The sequence below is a fragment of the Equus asinus genome, chromosome 5, assembly GCF_041296235.1.
Source record: "Equus asinus isolate D_3611 breed Donkey chromosome 5, EquAss-T2T_v2, whole genome shotgun sequence".
NCBI lineage: Eukaryota > Metazoa > Chordata > Mammalia > Perissodactyla > Equidae > Equus > Equus asinus.
Window position 1 is genome coordinate 92,617,852 of NC_091794.1, and position 20,603 is coordinate 92,638,454.

The 20,603-nt window shown below is 42.8% G+C and overlaps 1 protein-coding gene across 4 annotated transcripts; it reads right to left on the minus strand.

Moving 5' to 3' along the window:
• Positions 1 to 13: 13 nt before the first annotated feature.
• Positions 14 to 19,075, minus strand: TRNAU1AP (tRNA selenocysteine 1 associated protein 1). Of its 4 annotated transcripts, none has more exons than XM_014853649.3 (9): positions 18,930 to 19,075; positions 18,333 to 18,430; positions 14,723 to 14,822; positions 14,050 to 14,102; positions 12,473 to 12,604; positions 11,039 to 11,158; positions 7,743 to 7,902; positions 7,491 to 7,524; positions 14 to 468 (listed from the first exon to the last, which is right to left on the minus strand). In XM_014853649.3, the coding sequence occupies exons 1-9, from the start codon at positions 18,954 to 18,956 to the stop codon at positions 332 to 334; spliced, it is 861 nt and encodes a 286-aa protein (XP_014709135.1). In that variant the 5' UTR covers positions 18,957 to 19,075; the 3' UTR covers positions 14 to 331. The 4 variants fall into 4 exon arrangements, with proteins under 4 accessions (XP_014709135.1, XP_014709134.1, XP_014709136.1 ...); XM_014853648.3 differs by having other exon boundaries at positions 7,743 to 7,905; positions 18,930 to 19,074; XM_044770189.2 differs by lacking the exon at positions 14 to 468 and adding an exon at positions 6,483 to 6,900 and having other exon boundaries at positions 7,743 to 7,905.
• Positions 19,076 to 20,603: the final 1,528 nt, after the last annotated feature.

Sequence of the window (20,603 nt, forward strand, 5' to 3'; positions counted from 1 at the left end):
AGATGTGATCCACTTTGGTTAATTCCAAACTGTTCTTATCTCCAAGGGTAGATAACCCTACTGGATAAATGATTGTTCAAGGACAAATTGGAACCTTGTTCATCAGTCCTCTTCAACAGTTGGCCCCTTGATTTTCATTTAAAATCAAAGGGCTCCCTATGTAAACGAAGGCAACAAGTGTTGCAGGAATATTCATAATCTCAGGAAACAGTCAATTACCAAAATCTTACAAAACGTAAAAATGTAAAAGTTCTTGGAATTTTTTTTTTCTTTTTTAAAAGAGTCTCTTATATCCCTCACATAGTCCATTCTGGCTTTTCCTTTGTCCTTGCTACATCATGGCGGGGATCTCTGAAGACACTGTGTCCAGGGGCTGCCAATGACAGTCCATCAGTGCATCGTATAGCTCCTCGCTCTGCTCCATGAACTCCTTGTTGGCCTCAGTCACATCCAGCTGCGGCATGGGGTCTGGAAGAGAAGCAAGGATGTGTTTAGGGAGCGCCAAGGGGAGAAGCACTCAGCAACCCCAAGAGACTTGGGTTCAGTTCTCTACTCCCAGGACTTCCTGTTCCCTGGGGCAAGTTCCCTCGTTCCTTACAGGGGCTGATACCACTGCCTAGCAGGGTTCCTGTGAGGACGGACATAGGATAATATGTACTTAGAGAATGAAACGTAGTTACTATTCAGGTAATGGCAGTTGTTGCTCCACATTTATTAAAAGCTACACCTGTGCCTCTACCATCGCATGCCCTGGATCGTCTAGTGTCCTTATTTCAATTTTGGGTTTGGAAAACCTGATCAAAATTACTAAGTCCAAAGCACTATTCCTAGAGTATTACACAGCATTGAAAATGAACCTCAGCTGCACACAACTTGGATGGATCTCACAAATAACATGCTGTGTGTTAAATGAAAGAAGCAAGACAGTACCTACAGTATGACTGCATTTATAAAGTTCAAAAATAAACCTAGAGTTTAGGGATTCATATCTAGGAAATAAAACTATAAAGAGAAGGAAGAAAATGGTTACCACAAAAAACTACAGTCCTTTTCCCTAGTAGGGTTCTAAGTTGTGACTGGGGGAAGGATGGCTTCTGAGGGCTGGCAATGTTCTACCTGACCTGAATGAAGGTTTCATGGGCAATCACTTTATAATTACATATTAAACTATAGATTTATTTTATGTACTTTTCCATACGTGTGCTATATTTCACAATAAAAGTTAAAAAAAAAACAATCACTATCACTGATAACATTTTATACCTTTCCTTTTAGTTTTGTTTGTGTAGGTTTAAAACGTATACACACAAACACACCATTCATTAAAACACACATTTAAAAACTAACTGAAGAGCCCGGCCCTGTGGCTGAGTGGTTGGGTTCGCGTGCTCCACTTCGGTAGCCCAGGGTTTCGCCGTTTCGGATCCTGGGCGCAGACATGGCACCGCTCATCAGGCCATGCTGAGGCAGTGTCCCACCTCAGCACAACCAGAAGGACCTACAACTAGAATATACAACTATGTTCTTGGGGGGGGGCTTTGGGGAAAAGAAGAAGAAGAAGAAAAAAGAAGGTTGGCAACAGATGTTAGCTCAGGTGCCAATCTTAAAAAAAACAAAACACACAACTAACTGGAAAATTAAAGAAGACCTAAATAAATAGACAGACATCCCATGTACTTGGATTGGAAGACAATATTGTTAAGATGGCAATATTCCCCAAATTGATCTATGGATTCAATGCAATCCCTACCAAAACTGTAGCTGCCTTTTTTTTTTTTTTTTTTTTGCAGAAAATGACAAGCTGATCATAAAATTTATATGGAAATGAAAGGGACCCAGAATAGCCAAAACAATCTTGAAAAAGAACAAAGTTCAAGGACTCACACTTCTCCATTTCAAAACTTATTCCAAAGCTACAGTAATAGAAACTGTGTGGCAGTGGCTTAAGGACAGACATATAGATCAATGGAATAGGATTAAGAGTCTAAAACCAAACCTATGCATTTGTGGTAAACTGCTTTTCAGCAAGGGTACCAAGACAATTCAATGGGTAAAGAACAATCTTTTCAACAAATGGTGTTGGGACAACTGGATAACCACATGCAAAAGAATGAAGCTAGACCCTTACCTTACACCTTACACAAAAATTAACTAAAAATGGCCCAAAGACCTAAATGTAAAGGCTAAAGCTATAAAACCCTTAGAAGAAAACAGGAGTAAACAGGCAATGATTTCTTAGATATGACACCATAAGCACAAGCAACAAAAGAAAAAAGTAAATCAGACTTCACATAAATTTAAAACTTTGGTGCTTCCGGGCTGGCCATGTGGCCGAGTGGTTAAGTTCTCATGCTCCACTTTGGTGGCCCAGGGTTTCACTGGTTCGGATCCTGGGCGTGGACCTAGCACCACTCATCAAGCCGTGCTGAGGTGGCGTCCCACATAGCACAACTAGAAGGACCTAGAACTAGAATATACAACTATGGACTGGGGGGCTCTGGGGAGAAGAAAGGTGCTAATCTTTAAAAAATAAAACTTCAGTGCTTCAAAGGACATTATCAAGTGAAAAGATAACTCATGGAATGGGAGAAATAATTTGCAAATCCTATGGCTGATAAGGGACTAGTATCCAGAAGAGAATATAAAGAACTCTTATAATTCAACAATAAAAAAGACAACCTAATTTAAAAACGGGGAAAGGACTTAGACATTTCTCTATAGATATACACATGGCCCAAAAAAAAAAAGGGGCCAGCCCCGTGGTCAAGTGGTTTGTGCGCTCCGCTTCAGCAGCGCAGGGTTTCGCTGGTTTGGGATATGGGGCACGGACATGGCAGCGTCAGGCCATGCTGAGGCGGCATCCTACATGCTACAACTAGAAGGACCCACAACTAAAATACACAACTATGTACCGAGGGGATCTGGGGAGAAAAAGTAGGAAAACAAAAAAAAGAAGATTGGCAACAGTTGTTAGCTCAGGTGCCAATTTGTAAAAAAAAAAAAAAAGGAAGAAGATATACCCACGGCCAATAAGCATAGGAAGGTGGCCAATAAGCACAGGAAAAGATGCTCAACACTATTAGCCCCCAGGGGAATGCAAATCAAAACCACAATGAGCTACCACTGCAAATCCACCAGAATGGCTATAATGAGAAAGAGTAACAACTGCTGGTGAGGATGTGGGGAAAATGGAACCTTCATATACTATTGGTGGGAATGGAAAATGATGCAGCCCTTTTGGAAAAGTCTGGCAGTTTCTCAAGTTGTTAAACACAAGAGTTTTACCACAAGATCCAGCAATTCCACTCCTAGGTATGTACCCAAGAGTAATGAAAACTTTTCTATGCCCACACAAAAACTTAGACGAATGTTCACAGCAGCATTATTCATAATACCAAAAGCAGAGACAACCCAAATGTCCATCAACAAAATGGATACTCATACAATGGAATATTATTTGGCCATAAAAAGGAATGAAGTAATGATACCTGCTACAACATGGATGAACCTTGAAGACATTGTGCTAAGTGGCACATTCACAGAGGAACACACATTATATATGATTACATTTATTTAAAACATCCAGAGCAGGTAAATCCAAAGAGACAGAAAGTAGCTGAATGGCTGCCAGGAGCCGGAGGGAAAGGGCATATGGAGAATGCCTGCTGAAGGTTACAGGGTTTCTTCTGGAATTACAAAGTGGTAATGGCTGCACAACTTTGTGATGATTCTAAAAACTATTGAATTGTACACTTTAAAAGGACGAAGTTTACATTATGTGAATTATATCGCCCCAAACAAAAACTCGTAACTAGGAATTCATCACATATTCTATTTTACATCTGGCCTTTTTTCATTGAGAACATTTTCCTGTCAATAATCTTAGAAAAAGACATGATTAAAAAAGGACTACCATTGTGTAACGATGGACGGTGACAGATATTAACTAGACTTACTGTGGTGATCATTTTGTAATATATACAAATATCGAATCATTATGCTGTACATCTGAAACTAATGTATGCCAATTACACCTCAAAAAAAATGACTACCATTATTTAACAAATCCTCTACTATTGGATATTTGTCAGTACTGATGATTATCATTTGGGGATAAAATATTTCAAGTAAAATTACTGATTCAAACATAAACATTGTAAGAACTTTTTACAGAAATATAGTATAATTTAAATTTTTTTTTAAAGATTGGTCCTGAGCTAACATCTGTTGCCAATCTTTTTTTTCTTCTTCTTCTTCTTCTTCTCCCCAAAGCCCCCCAGAAGGACCTAGCTGTACATCCTTAACCACTTGGCCATGGGGATGGCCCCAGTATATTTTAGTTTATATTTGATTACTAATAGTGCGATGATTAAATTTTGTGTGTCAACTTGGCTAGGCTACGATGCCCAGTTGTTGGGTCAAGCACCAGTCTAGATGTAGCTGTGAAGGTCTCCTGTAGATGTGGTTAACATCTGCAATCAGCTGACTTTAAATAAAGATTATCCTCAGTAACACACGTGGGCTTATCCAATCAATTGAAGGCCTTAAGGTCTAAAACTGAAGTTTCCGGAAGAAGGAATTCTGCCTCAAGACTATAACTTGGTGGGGGTCCCGTGGCCGAGTGGTTAAGTTTGTGCACTCCGCTTCAGCAGCCCAGGGTTTCACCGGTTCAGATCCTGGGCGTGGACATGGCACCACTTACCAGGCCATGCTGAGGCAGTATCCCACATGCCACAGCCAGAAGGACCCACAACTAGAATGTGCAGCTATGTACTGGGGGGATTTGGGAAGAAAAAGCAAGAAAAAAAAAAAGATTGGCAACAGTTGTTAACTCAGGTGCCAATCTTTAAAAAAAAAAAAAAAAAAAAGACTAACTTGGAAATCCTGCCTGAGTTTCCAGCATGCTGGCCTGCCTTACAGATTTATATATACAGATATCCTGTTGGCTCTGTTTCTCTGAAGAACCTTGACCGATATGAGCAGCATGCTTAAACTTTTTTTTCTTGTGGTTTATAGGCCATTTGTGTTTCTTTCATAAACTCTTAAGAGTCTGTTTCCATTTCCAAACCAGTCAGTGCTCAATCTTTCCACATAAGTACAATGCCTGTTCCTGCAACCAGAGGGATCTTTCTTTTCTTGAATTTTTAAATTGTAAGGGTTGATGCTTTGAGCATTTACAGAGGCTCCATACGGAAACTGTAAGACAGCATGACCAGCCTGGTTACTCCACTCAGTGTAAGTAACTGCTTATGGGAACAGACTAGTCAACAGCTCAATCAAGGGCAGGCATTTGCGTGCGCTGAAGGCTATGGATACACGTACAATAAAAACACCTTCCTCATTCTGAAGACGGCCTGGAAGATGGCCCATTGAAGCCAAGGAAAACGTGAATAAGAAGAAGCCCTGCTGTGTCCCCTTCACTGTGAGGGTATTAGGTCAAAATGGGAGGCATCACTCAGTCACTCAGTGGTAAAGAGCAGGAAGTCTGGGGCAAGACTGCAGGGGTTCCATGATTGACTCCACCTCTAGCTACTAAGTCACAACTTGCAACTATGTTGACCTTGAACAAGTAATTTAACTTTCCTCTCAGTTTTTTATTCTAAAAAATCAGGATAATTGTAGTACTTACCTCAAAACTGTTGCGAAGGTTAAATGAGTTAAATACACGTGAGGTGCTTAGAACAGTGCCCTGCACATAGTAAAACCTCAGTAACTGTTAGCTATTATCAACTAAGCCTCAGTTTTCTTTTCTGTAGAATGGGGATTAGAATGGTACCTACCCATTGCAGTGTTGGCAGGTAGCAGTGCTTAGCATCAAATATGCTATTATTTTATTTTTTTTTCCTTTTTCTCCCCAAAGCCCCCTGGTACATAGTTATATATTCTTTGTTGTGGGTCCTTCTAGTTGTGGCATGTGGGACGCTGCCTCAGCGTGCTTTGATGAGCAGTGCCATGTCCGCGCCCAGGATTCGAACCAATGAAACACTGGGCCGCCTGCAGCGGAGCGCGCAAACTTAACCACTCGGCCACGGGGCCAGCCCCGCTGGCTATTATTATATTACTAATGGGTGAGAAAGAGACTGGAAACTTCTATGGAGTTATACACAGATTTTCTTATAATCAGGTTAATCATCTCTAAAAAGTAGGCAGCACTTCCTGGAGGGAACAATCAGGGACTCCAGGCCTGACTTTGCCTCTAACTCACTGTGTGACCTGAGCAGACCAGTTGGGCCACCAGTTCCCCGTCTGTCAACTGGAGCTCCTGTGTTCTGTACAGCCCACCCCCCAAGGTCACTGCTGTTAAAATCAGATGAGAGCACACACGTGAAAGTGCTTTAAAATGCAATGAAGGAGACAAGTTTGTTCTTTGCCTGAAGATGATGTTTCCTTAGGATATTTTGCTTACAGATCACCTTTTTCCTATGACTGTCTCAAAGAATAATGCTTACAATAGACTTAGATTCTAAACTTTGAGTCTTTTTGCAGCTTAAAAAAAGTTTTATTTACTTGAGAAATCAATTTTGCTTTATAACAACTGTTTAAATTTTACTCCTTTAAAACTTAAACTTAACATGAGTTCAGAAACATGTTGAAAAAAATTTTTTTTCATAACTTTTTTAAACCTTAGAAAGTTTTTAAGTATTAATATCTCAGTTAAAAAAAATGTGTTTGGGGCCAGCCCGGTGGTGCAGCGGTTAAGTGTGCACATTCCGCTTTGGCAGCCTGGGGTTCACCAGTTCGGATCCCGGGTGTGGACATGGCACCGCTTGGCAAGCCATGCTGTGGTAGGCGTCCCACATATAAAGTAGAGGAAGATGGGCACGGATGTTAGCTCAGGGCCAGCCTTCCTCAGCAAAAAGAGGAGGATTAGCAGCAGATGTTAGCTCAGGGCTAATCTTCCTTGAAAAAAAAAAAATTGTTTGAAGGTTAGCAATTCCTTCAGTTTTACTTTCCTTTTTCTTCTGTTAAATCCAATAAAAATTACAACAAATGCTTCTAATTTAAAAAAGTTAATAACAGCTTTTAATGACTATGAAGCAGGATTAGGGGTGATTTTCAGTTACTTCATAATACTTTACTGTATTTTCCAAATTTTCAATCATAACTATTACTTGAAAATGAGAAAAACATGCAAAATATATAGAAAAAAATTAAAACGAAATAAAAAATGTAATTTTTACAAACTGTCAAACAAATACAAGGCAACACTATTTTTGCTAGAGACCTACACCCTGGGGGTAGAATGCCGCTGTCCAGGGGGTGACTGGCTCCCTCCCTGTCCAGTTGCTTCCCCCCAGCTCTCTGGGACCTGCACTCACACTCACTTCTTACCGTAACTGTGTCTGCACTGCCCTCTCACTAGAAGGTAAGTTCCTCCAGGGCAGAATTCACCTGGCATTCCTTCAGCATCTAGCTGAAGGCATGGTGCTGGCCATAAAGCAGTCACTCCATAAGGGCTGACAGAGGAATGAGCGAATGGACTTTCTTACCTTCCAATGCATCATCTCCGACTTCTTCATACGTCTGCCAAGAGACCAGAGAGGTGGGTGAGAAGCAGGGTGAAATCCTGGCCCATGACCAGAGTGGCTTATCTTTATCAAAAAGGACTAGGCTGCTTCATCTTGCCCCGTGTTTTCCTGAAGCCCAAGCTCCTGTCCTTACCAATCCCATCCTGGAGAACCACCTCTGCCTCTAGAGGATGCCGTAAGCCAAGAGGCCTGTACTTGCCGAATCACAGTTACCTGCATGGTGCTCTGGGTATAGCCATACTGGGGATAACTGTAGCTGTAGCTGCCTGTGTTCTGGTCATAGCCCCACTGGGCATAGTAGTTCTGGTACTGCTGGTAATACTGGTTGTAGCTGTAACTGTACATCTGACTATATTCCACTGGCTTCACACGACTCCTTAAATGAAGAAAGAACCAAAAATAAACAAAAGGAGGCAAACATTTCCATGCACTTAGTAAGTGGCCAAGGATTGTTCTAAGTGCTTTACACAGATTAATTTAATCGCCACAACAACTCTACGTAATAAGTATACCATTATTTCTATTTTACAGATGAGGAAACTGAGGTACAGAGAGGTTACACAATTTGTCCAAAGTCACACAGCTAATAAGAGATTCAAACCCCGGTGGTCTGGCTCCAGACCCCATGGTTTAAAGCTGGGAGCTTTCAATGGTTAGGTTTTTCTCTTTTATCAAACCTCATCAGTACCAATTTTTCCTCTTCTCAAGATCTTAGGGGGCTAATTTTCTGTTAGGCACAAAGGCTCAGGTACACACGACCTGGAGGATCTGGATTCAGGATGACCCAATGAACGTTTCAAACCACAAAATGTTTAATCACCTCTCCCCCTCGAAAACATAAGACAAGTGTTCCAGCAGCCTTATTGTGATCACTGTAGTCATAGTTACCATTTATGGAGTAGGTACTCAGGATTTGTGCAATTATTTTTCATGTATGGTCTCCTATTTTGAGTCCTGCACAACCCTATGACAGAGCTTTCATTTATTATTTCCATTTTACAGATGGGAATACTGAGCCTCTAAAAGGTTAACTGATTTACCCAATGCCATGCAGAGGACTGGAGCCAAATTTAACGCCAAAGGTCATGCTCCTAACACCACACCATTATATACCGCACCTGCCCTGACAGACACAAGATGTCTCGCCAGTCTCCTACATCCTGCATTTGCCAATCAGGGCTGAGGCCCGGAGTCAGTGGAAAGCTTTCTTATCCTGAATGCACAGCTGCCCCAGCTGCTGTTAACCAAAGACAGAATGTCAAGCCTGCAGGCTACTGCTTTCAAAAACATAAAAAAGCATGTGCGAGTAGGCTCAAGAAACAGGCCCGGGGTGTGACCAGCATTCCCAGCTGAGAGGAGTCAAAAGAACATAACCAACCCAGCCCGGACATGACAATGCTCTTCCAGTTACTGCACTCTGAAGGGCCAGCGTCTTTCGTAGGTGCACACCAAACACATGGAGGAAGCAGAGGCTGACGCCACCATGCCAGCTGGGGCATAAGGAGAGTCGTAACTGCCACATAGCGTGGAACACACTATGTCTTCATAATTGGTGCATTCTATCTCCACAATGAAGCCTGAGAGGAAACCAAGTCATAAGCAGGAGCTGAACTACCATACCAATCTCTGCCATAGAAACCGCAAATGCTCAATGTCTGAAGGGGCTCCCTCCAAGTTCCTTGGAGTTCAACGTCTGCTTGGTGAGCAGGACTCAGCAGAGTAGCTAGACTATGTCTGAAACCTCCCGACGGGGCGGCTTCATGAAGTCCAGCTGAAGAAACCCCCTCTCCCTGCCCAGCACCACTGCCTGCCTCCACGACTCCCCTTCCACGTTTCCAAGACGGCTGCCACCCTCCTGACATATTCACGTAATTGAAGGTACAGTCTTCCTGGCCTGGGTCTGTACATGACTGTTCTGTTTCTCCACACTCGGCTCTTACAGTCTAACTTTCAAAGGGAACTCTTGTCTCCCTCAATTCCTAGTGACAGGGCTCTTCCTCAGAGGCAGGCACCAAATGCAACATTCAAGGAAGAAATAGATACAACAGAATATAACTTCCTTGCAGAAGGGACTTTTGTTTCGCTTGTCTAGGACAGGGCCTATAGAATAGTGGGTAGTGAGTTATTGTTGACTGACTAAGTGGTAACATTTCAGAACCAACCAAAAAGTCAACATCAGAGGAAATGCTAGACAGAACATACAATCAAAATATCTTGCAGCTGTTAAAAATATTATGATGATGATGACTGTGTAATTATATGGAAAGGTGAGTATACTGAGTAAACTCAGGGAAAGAAAGCATGAGCATTGTTATTGTAATTAAAAGTGAATAAATAAGTAAATCTACCACATGTAAACTGAGCCGTATATAGTGTGTGTGTGTACATCCATGTCCTGGATGCCTATGGAGAAGCCTGGAAAGGAACTCAGAAATCATAACTAGTCATTTTAGGATAATAAGGAAATTTCTTTCTTTTAAATAGTTTCTTTAAAGTTTTTATATATAAATAGAGTTTAGGACAAACAACATTTTGGAGGGGGGTATCGCTGAGGCTGATCTTCCGTGTATTAAAAAGTTAAACCACAAAAAACCTTCATGGCCATTTGGAAGTCCTGCCCTAGGAATGCAGCCCCTCTTGTACCTCTGGTGCAGTTTCTCAGCTTTGGCATTACTGACTGTTTTGAGGGGGGAAGCAGTCAAACAATTCTTTGTTGTGGCAGCTGTCCTATGCACTGTAGGATGTTTAGGAGCACCTCTGGCCTCTACTCATTAGATGCCAATAGCACCTCCGCTCCCCAAGCTGTGACAACAAAAATTGTCTCCACATGTTGCCAGTGTCCCCTAGGGGGCAAAATCACCCCCAGTTGAGAACCACTGCTTTGGCCAAAGGATGGAAGATTATATGCAGAGAAAAGTTGTCTTACATCTGAGTGAGAAACCTGCCTGGAGCTCCAGGGGAAGAAGGGTTTTCTGCCTAGCATGACAGGTACAATAGCGATGAATATTAATATTTTATAAATAAAGTGTTTGGATCATTAATTCTTAGCAATTCCCATAGCAAGGGACATTCATAGGAAGTTTGTAGGTTTCACTGACACAAATGAGTTTAAAACAGGGTGTAATTTTTTTCCTTCTGTTCAATTCTCAGTTTCAGGGATAAATTTCTAACAGTGGCACTACTGGGCAGAGAGCAGAGACATTAAGCACGTACAGCCAAACTGCTTGTGCAGCACTGCTATCAGTAATGTCTGACTGTACCTGCCTCCCCCAAACACAGCTCTCTCCTCCACCATAAGCTTCTGGAGGGACAGGGTATGCTCATTCCTCTCCAACACTTAGCACACAGCCTAGCAAATATCTGTCATTCATTATTGGTGACCTGAACCGAGTCTCCCGCAACCTTCCATCCAGCATGTGGATGCCCTGATTATCGACAAACAGAGGACGAGTGTCCAGGCGGGGGTCAGTCCAGAGGCCCTCCACCCTCCCTGCCAGGGCAGGACTCACGCTTTAGGGATTGCCACGCTCAGCCGCACTGGTTTAGACCCCAGTCCTACTGCTCCCTGGCACTCTGTCAGGGCTCGCTTCTGTTCTAGTTCATCTGTGAATTTCACAAAACCATAGCCCCTGCAGGGAAAAAAACCACACACTATTTAGATCAAAAATGTGGCAAGTCTAAGAATGGAAAAGGGGCTGAGAAGGGAGAGAGGGAGTCCACCAAACCACATGGGAGGGGATGAGACCCCGTTGGTGGAAGTGTGCCACAGAGCAATGCGAGATTTAAGGCCGGGAGGCTCCTGAGATCTGTAGGAATCTCTGCTTTCAGTTCACCATTCTCCTCTGTACCTTCACGGATGGGGCTCCTTCCTTCCCAATCTACTGGGAAGTATTATCATTATAGCAGCAGCAGTTGTAGGAACAGGTGTAGAAGTCTCTTGAGTAAATATTTACAAAGTCTGCCCTGTATGCCAGGTATTGCACTAGGCACTGGGGCTGATCAGTCACAAGCAGACACGGTTCCTATTCTCCTGAACTCAGAGTCTACTTGGAGGAATAAATGAATGATAGCTAATATTTAACGAGTGCTTATTATTTCCCAGGCACCGTGCTGAACATTTTCCCAGGGTTATTTCATCAAACAGTCCAACAATTTGGGGCCGGCCCAGTGGCGCAGCAGTTAAGTTCACACGTTCCGATTCTCAGCGGCCGGGGGTTCGCTGGTTTGGATCCTGGGTGCAGACATGGCACCACTTGGCAAAAAGCCATGCTGTGGCAGGCGTCCCACATATAAAGTAGAGGAAGAAGGGCACGGATGTGAACTCAGGGCCAGTCTTCCTCAGCAAAAAGAGGAGGATTGGCAGTAGTTAGCTCAGGGCTGATCTTCCTCAAAAAAAAAAAAAAACCCCACAAAAACAGTCCAACAATTTGATGAAGGTAGTATCCACATTTTACTGAAGAGGAAACCAAAGTTCAGAGAGTTTAACAACTTGCCCAAAGTCATAGTAGAAGCAGGATTCAAATCCAGGTCTGTCAGACTCCCAAAGCCTGAGCTTCTAACTACTAGTCTGATCAAGAGTGAGCCCTTCCCATGTCTGAAGTAGCAATAATAAATAAAACAGCAAACATCTACAAAGCATTTCCTACCGCTTTATTTATATTATATCATTTAATCCTTACATCACCCCTAAGTGCAGATACTATTAATCAGACCCATTTTACAGACGAGGAAATGGGGTCAGAGGTTCAGTACTTATCTACTGCCTTATCCCTGGCTAGTGTTGGAGTGCAATTCAAACTAGGCAGCCTGGTCCAGAGCTTGTGCTCTGAACCAACACGCTACATGGTCTCTCTACAACACTTTCACCTCTCTATAACACCATTTTTCTATGAGAACAATGCTGACACTAACAGGGTAGGCATCAATAACAGGTAAGGCCTTACTTAGACACGCCTGTCTGGTCCAAAACCACCTTGCCTCCCCGACAGGAGGGGTAGACTTTGACGAAGAATTCATAGAGCATGCCATCGTCCACATCTGGGGTCAGGTCCCCCACAAAGAGGGAGTACTCAGGGCTGAGAGGAGAGAACAAGATTCAGAGACAAAGACCAAATCCTTTGTTCTGACAGGCTCTTCTGGCCCATTCTAGGTAAACCTTTCCTGGGCTCCCTTAGGAAGCAGCGCATCTGCTGGGTCCTCAGCCAGGCCCTAACTTGCTCCATTCGGCAGTCGTGGCAGAAGAGCCACGGAGGTAGGCCCTTGCCCCAAGTTCCTCACCACTGCACAATGCCTGTCTGGCTTCCAGTTATTACAGGAGTGCAGATGGGGGATGGGGTCAGAGGGGCTCAAAAGATAAAACCAGACATTCTGTATTCATTGCATATTTTTAATTCAAATGGTGAAAGACAAAGAGAGAATGAGAACTGGACCTTCTCTCTTAAAGACCTAAAGCTTAGCTAAAATGAAATTCCCCAACTTTTAGAACAGGGGTTAGCAAACTTGTTCTGTAAAGGGCCAGATAGTAAATACTTTAGGCTTTGTGGGGCACCTATGGCGTCTATTGCTTTTTCTTTGTGTGTTTTCACAATCCTTTAAAAATGTAAAAACCATTTTTAGCTTGTGGGTGATACAAATCAGCCATAGTTTGCCAACTCCTATTCCAGAACAATTCTTAAAAAAAAAAAACTCATTATTTTCTTATTTCAAGTATGATACATATCCCTTGTATAAATCAGAATACACAAAAGTACAAAAAAAATTACCAAAAACCCCACTACTCAAAGGTAACCATTAAGAACACTTTGCTATAATTTTGTCTTTCTTCTTTGGCTTCTTCTTTTGAATTTAAAAAAATTCATTTATGATTCATTTGCTTTGTTTCTAGCATTTTTTCACTTTTAACGTATTGCCAATATCTTGACATGTCAGTATTCTGCTACAACATGACTTGTTAATACGTAGCATTCCAATTAACAAACCTATTGCAATTTAAACCACTTCCCCATTATTATTTGTTTTCTCTCCAACTTTGCCCATTATACATAATATTTCACTGGACACTTCTGACGTTAATCTTTGCTCACATCCTTCGATAAATTTTGAAAAGTAGAATTACGGGGTCAGCGGGCACAAATCTTTATACAGCTTTTGATACATTGTTTTAAAGCTTTCATACAGCAACTTGAAATGCTTAATCAATTTTTGTGGCTACAACAGCTCAATTCTTACTGAATAAAACCACACCACTGTGGGGAGTAACAGGGTGGAAGGCTAGGGGAGGCATCAAATATTGGGAAGACATGGGCCTCGATACGAAGCATTACGAAGCATACCAGGAAGATCCAACAACAGGGAATGGGGGCGTCTCCCTTCAGGAGGGAGGCAAAGTGGAGCCACACTCGGCTCCCCATCAAAGAGGGCTCCCCATCCTCTTTGGTTGTGACCGGCACAGGGATGCGTTTTGTCTTTATCTACACATTTCCTGGGGCTTGAAGCTACCTTGGGGCTACTCTCTACTTACCTGTTATCTGGTTGTTTCCCATAAGTGGCATAGTTCAGTTTAAAACGTTTTGCCTGGAAATTTAAAAACAAACAAACTAAAACAGAGAAAGGTGTTTCAAGAGTCAAACAATATTTGAAAAAAACTGAAACAAATTACCTTGGCCAAAACATCTCCCCCTCTCTAAGCCTCAGCTTTTTCTCCTGTATAAAATGAGGGGGTTGCACGGATGACCGCTAAGGGCACTGCCAGCTCCATGGTTCTATGAGCCCAGGTGTGCCAGCTTGGTGCAGCTGTAAGCTAAGTAACTGTGGGAAGAGCAGAATGTAACTCTCTTGATACGTGTCCTCACTGCTGCCAGCCTGTTTTACTTTCTCAACCAGGCAAGAGATCTAGAGTTTCAAGTCTTCCGTTAAGGGAGGCAGTGGTTCAGACTGGAAAGAGCATGAATTTTAGAGGCACCCAATCTTTAGTTTGCATCCTGGCTCTGCCACTTACTACTTGTGTTGCCTTGGGCAAGTTATTCCAATTTCCTGAGCTTCAGTTTCCTGGTCTGTCAAAGATAACAATGGCTACTGTTCAGAATTGTTATAGGATTAAATAAAATAATCTAAGTATACAGTAGGGATTCAATAAATGATAATTATCGATGACAATAAAAATGGCAACATCATCATTATCTAAGTATCCTTACAGGTGTGGCTCCTGGAAGGGGTTTCCCATTAATTTTATGCAAACACTTCTCAGCTGTGGCCAAATCTGCGAATTCTACAAAGCAGTAGCCAGCTGGGATCCTGGAAGGAGAAAAAAGAGAAAGAGAGTGATTAAAGGTGTGACTCCCAAATGAGAGACTGAGTCTTGGCCTGAAGCGAGGGAGAAATGTTTTTCTAATCAGAGCCCATACTGTTTTTGTTTGTTCCCTGCCATATTCCACTTCAGAACTAACTAACAAACCTGACTACAAGGACTGCCAATCTGGGCCAGCCCAGACTCACTTGGTAAACATTTATTTATGTAACGTATCACCCATGAAGTTTACTCTTGCCAAAAATGTTTAATGTAATCCAATCAAACCTTCAGATCTAATGTTCAGTTTAGAGGAAATATGAGGGATAGAACAAGTAAAACACTATCACAAGGAAACAAATAAATCCAGAATGCAGAACCAGAATCCAGAATGAATATAGGACCTTATGTAACAGAATCAGTCTTAGCACTTTAAAAAGTCAACGTTATGAGGAAAAAAGATAGGCTGGGGACAATTATAAAAACTTAAATGTAGACTGGTCATTATATGGTATTAGGAAATTGTTAATTTTGTGAGTGTGACATGAGCATTGTGGCTATGTAAGAGAATGTCCAGTTTCTGGCCACCTATGCTTAAATATTCAGCATGAAGTCTCATGATACCTGTAATTTACTTTCATATGGTTCAGCAAAAAGAAATATCTACCTAAATCTATCTTTAACATGCATATTATTATTATTATTATTTTTTGGAGGGAAAGATTTGCCCTGCACTAACATCTGTTGCCAATCTTCCTCTTTTTTATGTTTTCCTCCCCAAAGCCCCAGTAGATGGTTGTATATCCTAGTTGTAAGTCCTTCTATTTCTTCTACGTGAACCGCCACCACAGCATGGCAACTGACAGACGGGTGGTGTGGTTCTGTGCCCAGGAAGTAAACCCACTTCACATGCACATCTCATCTAATCCTTGCATAACTCTATGAGGCGAATGAAACCATTACTCCTATTTAGATGAGGAGACTGAGACTTAGCAGGATTATGCAATATGCCTTAAACCACAAAGCCGGTACGTGCCAAGTGCTGAATCTGAATCAGGACAGTCTGACTACATTCTTTTCCCAACATTTTATTATGAAAAATTTCAAACACAAAAATTGAAAGAACTGTACAGCAAATACTCATATGCCCACCACCTACAATTAACATTTTATTATACTTATTTTATCACATAACTATCCATCTCTCCATCCCTCCACCCGCTTATCATCCTTCTTATTTTCTGATACATTTACAGGCAACGAAATGCACAAATTTTCTAGACACTAAGTTATTTCCGCCACAGATTAATTTTGTGTATTCTAGAATTTTAAATAAATGGAATCATACAGAAAGGCTTCTTTCATTTAGCATAATGCTTTTGAAATTCATTCCTGTTGTTGCTATGTAAGTAGTTTGTTCCTTTTTATTGCTAAATAATATTCTATTACATGAATATACCAGTATTTACTTATTTACCTATTCATGGATACCCGGGCTGCATGCAGTTTTTGGCTATTGTCATAAAGCTGCTATGAACATTCTTTTCAAGTCCTTTTCTTTGTGGCTATATGTTTTCACTTCTCTTGGGTGAATACCTAGGACCAGACTTGCTGGGTCATAGGGTAGATGTACGTTTATAAGGCACTGCCAGACACCTGCCCCCAGTGGTTATACTTTTTTTTTTTTTTTAAGATTTTATTTTTTCCTTTTTCTCCCCAAAGCCCCCCGGTACATAGTTGTATATTCTTTGTTGTGGGTCCTTCTAGTTGTGGCATGTGGGACGCTGCCTCAGCGTGGTCTGATGAGCAGTGCCATGTCCGCACCCAGGATTCGAACCAACGAAACACTGGGCCGCCTGCAGCGGAGCGCGCGAACTTAACCACTCGGCCACGGGGCCAGCCCCAGTGGTTATACTTTTGTATATTCCTACCAGTGATGAATGAGAGATGTGGTTGCTCCACATCTGACTGCATTCTTTTTTCTTTTTTTAAATTTTAAAAATTGTGGTTAAATATATAACACAAAATATGTCATTTTAACCGTTTTTAAGTGTTCAGTTCTATGCTATTAAGCACATTCACATTATTGTGCAACCACTAACTGCATTCTTAAGCATTATGCTCTATTGCATATTATTTTTCCTTGGGTCTTATCTTTTTCCCTCATCTTCTCTGGTCTTGTTTTTTTTAAAATTTACAGTTATTTATTTTACAGTATTCTTAGAAGCCACTTCAAAGTCTTTGCCAAATGAGGCAGGATGTACGTGTAATGTGTCTGTAAGTGCCACCATAAGACACAGCTAGGGTTTAGTAATCACGGGTAGAGTAATCCCAAATCTTATTTCAATAAAGATTAAAATGTGAGAACCTATGACAGTGTTTTAAAAAGAAAAAAGCATGACTGAATGTATTTTCATGCCAAGAGCTGATTATCTCGAGTTTTCTGTCTACAAGAACAAGAAGAAACATATTTAGGCCAGCATGACCTACCAGCGAGAAAACCCATGCCTGGGGTTCTGAACACACAAAGTACCTGTTCACCAAACAGCTACCGGGTTGACCATACTTCATACCTCTCACCTGTATTTTTCAACCATTTGATGATTTAGAAAGCTGCTTTAATCGAGTACCTGGTACAGAGCAGATGCTCAATAAACATCGTCAAATTCATAAAGGAATCCTCCCATTTCTAACTGGAACCCTAAGGAAAACTAAGATGCCCAAAGAGAAAGAAGAAATTGGATGCAATAGAGGACCACCATCTGAAAACATTCTCTGCATTTTGTTTTGTTTACTTATTTACTGTCTCATTCCCCCATTAGAATGTAGTAAACTCCATGAGAGGAGGGAGTAGGTCTGGCTTGTTTCAGCCATGTATCCTGGGAATCTAGAACAGTAGCACACAGCAGTATCTCTATAAATAGATTTTTAAATGAATGGCAGAAGAGTTAAGGGCCTCATGGCTATAGAGGACAGACTTGAATTCGAGTCCTGGCTTGTCATTTATTAGCTTTGTAACTTTAAGACAGTTACTAAGCTTCTCTAATAATAGTACTTAGGGCAGACGTTTTTTGTGATTTTAAAAAGTGATTTTAAAGGGTTTATTACCTAGCAATGAATAATCTGTTTATATTTCCTGATCACATGCCATATACCACATATTGTTCTAAATGCTGAATGTGAATTAACTCATTTAATCCTCACCATAACTCTGTGAGGTAGGTGCTATCATTACCTCTATTTTTATAGTCAAGGTGAAGGAGTCGGAGAGGTTAAGTAACCTGTCCAAGGTCACACGGCAGACGTAACTTTCAAACACGGTCCGGCTCCAGAGTCCAGTTCTTAATCACTATGCTAAACTTCCTCTCAATAAGCCTCCAGTTGTTAGTTTTTATAACATCATAGTAACTATTATTAGGAGTCAGAAGCCCTGACTCCCCGCGATGTTTACATTCTGCTGAATGACACTTGCAGCATGATCCATTCGGGGAGAACTGAGACGGAAGGAGAGAACGTACCCAGTGAGGCGGTTCCGGATAATTTTGACGCTCATCACCGTCTCCCCCATGGTGGCAAAGGCTCTGGAGATGAAGTTCTCATCCATGTAGGGCTCCAGCTGCGTAAACACGAGAGCAGAACGACTCAGGCCAGCATCCAGGCTCCCCGTTCCCGCTTCCAGAGCCCCTCCCCCTCGGCCCAGGGTGGGCTACACGCTGCTGGCGGGCGGAGGGGTTTTCATCTGCTGAGTGGTCTGAACTCCAACTCCCGCGTCCCCACTCCCGTGCCTCCCTTCCCTTCAAACTTGCTCCCTTTAGGGAGCCTCCCCCTTGGGTTTAGGAACTCCATCCCTCCAGTCCTAGAACCACAGCGCCTTCAATCCCTGGGATTCCTCCCATGCTACCCCGGCCAAGCAGCCCCCTTCCCTTCCCTGGACCAGGCGGGGCCCCAGGACCCTCTCTCTCAGACTCAGCCCCTTCACCTGGATGTTGGGACTCGCCTGTCCGTCACCCAAAAGAACCCCCCTCTCCACTCATTTCCACCCTTTTGGGACCCGAGGACACCTCCCCCTCAGACCCTTCCTCCCTCCTCGGACCCGGGCTGACCCCCTCACTTACGTCGCCCATCCACAGGCTGGCCGCCATGCCCGCAGCCGGCCGGGACTCCTCGGGCAGCCGAGACCCGCGCCGACGCTAGTCGGCGGGGCTGGGAGCCCACGGAGCATGCGCCGCCGGCGCCTTCCGCGCATGCTCTGAAGCTCCGCGCCCAGGGCCGCGCCGGGATAGCCGGCTCCGGGTTTTTCCCGCGAGCCGGCTGGGCGCGGAGGGAGCGCCTACTGGAGGCCGCGGCGTCGGGTGGGGCGGCGCAGGCGGCGCCCAGCGCAGGCCGGTGGGTTAGTCTGGTAACAGGCATTCTAGGGTTTCTTTCTGACTTTAGGTATTTAAACACACATACACATACATATAAAGTTACGAAAGTAACATATGTTACTTGTAAACAATTGCAAATATAAGCACATTTTTTTAAAAAGTGGAAAGTCCCCTTTGAGAGCCTGGACGATCCAGTTCCACTAACTCTGTGTGCCCTTGGGCAAGCCACTGGTCCGCCCCAGCTGCCCGTTCACCCTGAGTTTTCCAGTTTGCAAGACACAGATTTTTGTTGAACCTGGAATGGGATTCTCCCATCATTCCCATTGGGAATGGAATGGGGAGAGGGGAGGGTTAAAAGGAGTGTAAATTGGGGCAACCCAGTCGTCTCAGCAACCAATCAGTTCCCAAGTCTTCTCACACTACTTTCTGGACTCCTACATCCACTTCCCTAATTGAAAGTGCCAGCTCTAACCTGTTCCAGAACAGTGGCCTGCCCATAGAAGGCCCTCAGTAAACACGATTTCGATGACTAGATAATCCTGATAGTTTGACTCTCCTAGTCTGGGAGTGTCCCAGGCCTCAACCTCACTTTGGCGCCCATTTCTCAGAATGGGAAGCATCTGTACGAGGCGATTGTCATCTCTAACTGAAGCTCACCTCAAGTGATTGAGGATCCTTTTCTGGGGCTCCCTCTGGGCTGATGAGCTGCTAAAGCCCTTCCTTACCAGTTAATACATCCTAAGCACGGGGCTGGCCCCGAAGTCAAGCACTAATCTGTCTGAAAAGTGAGATCCAATCACGAGTTGCCAAATTTCCAGCTGCATCCTACTCACTGCGATAGTAATGTAGTGGTTAGGAGCTTTGGCTATAGATTTGAACAACTGGAGTATCAGTCCTAGCCACCCCCCCATAATTATTTTGGCAAGTTATTCAACCTCTCTGAGACTAACGATGATAGCAATGCTTACTTCATAGGGCGTTACAAGCAGAAAATGAGAAGTTGGGAAAGCATTTGGCCCAATGCCTGGCGTCCACTAAATTCTCCAACATGGCATTTGGAGGTCTTCAAATAATAACTGATAGCTATTTATTTAGTACTATTTGCCAGCTCCTGTGCTGTGCTCTTTGCTTACTATTTTTGAAATTTATTTAACATGTGGAAGACTTTTAAATACTTATTTTTAATTTATGAGACAGGGATCTTTGTCCATTTTGTTTCTAATCAAAATCCTACAACAATGTCTGGGATATGGTAAGCATTGAAAAAAATATTTGAATTTATGACATAAACAACAAACAGCAGTCCCTTTTCTCAGCTATCCCTACCCCCAACTCCCACTGCCTTGAGGCACTCATTTCCAAATCTTTTCTCTAGAATCTGTCTGCATATTTCTAAATAACACACTTTCTCTTCATTTATAG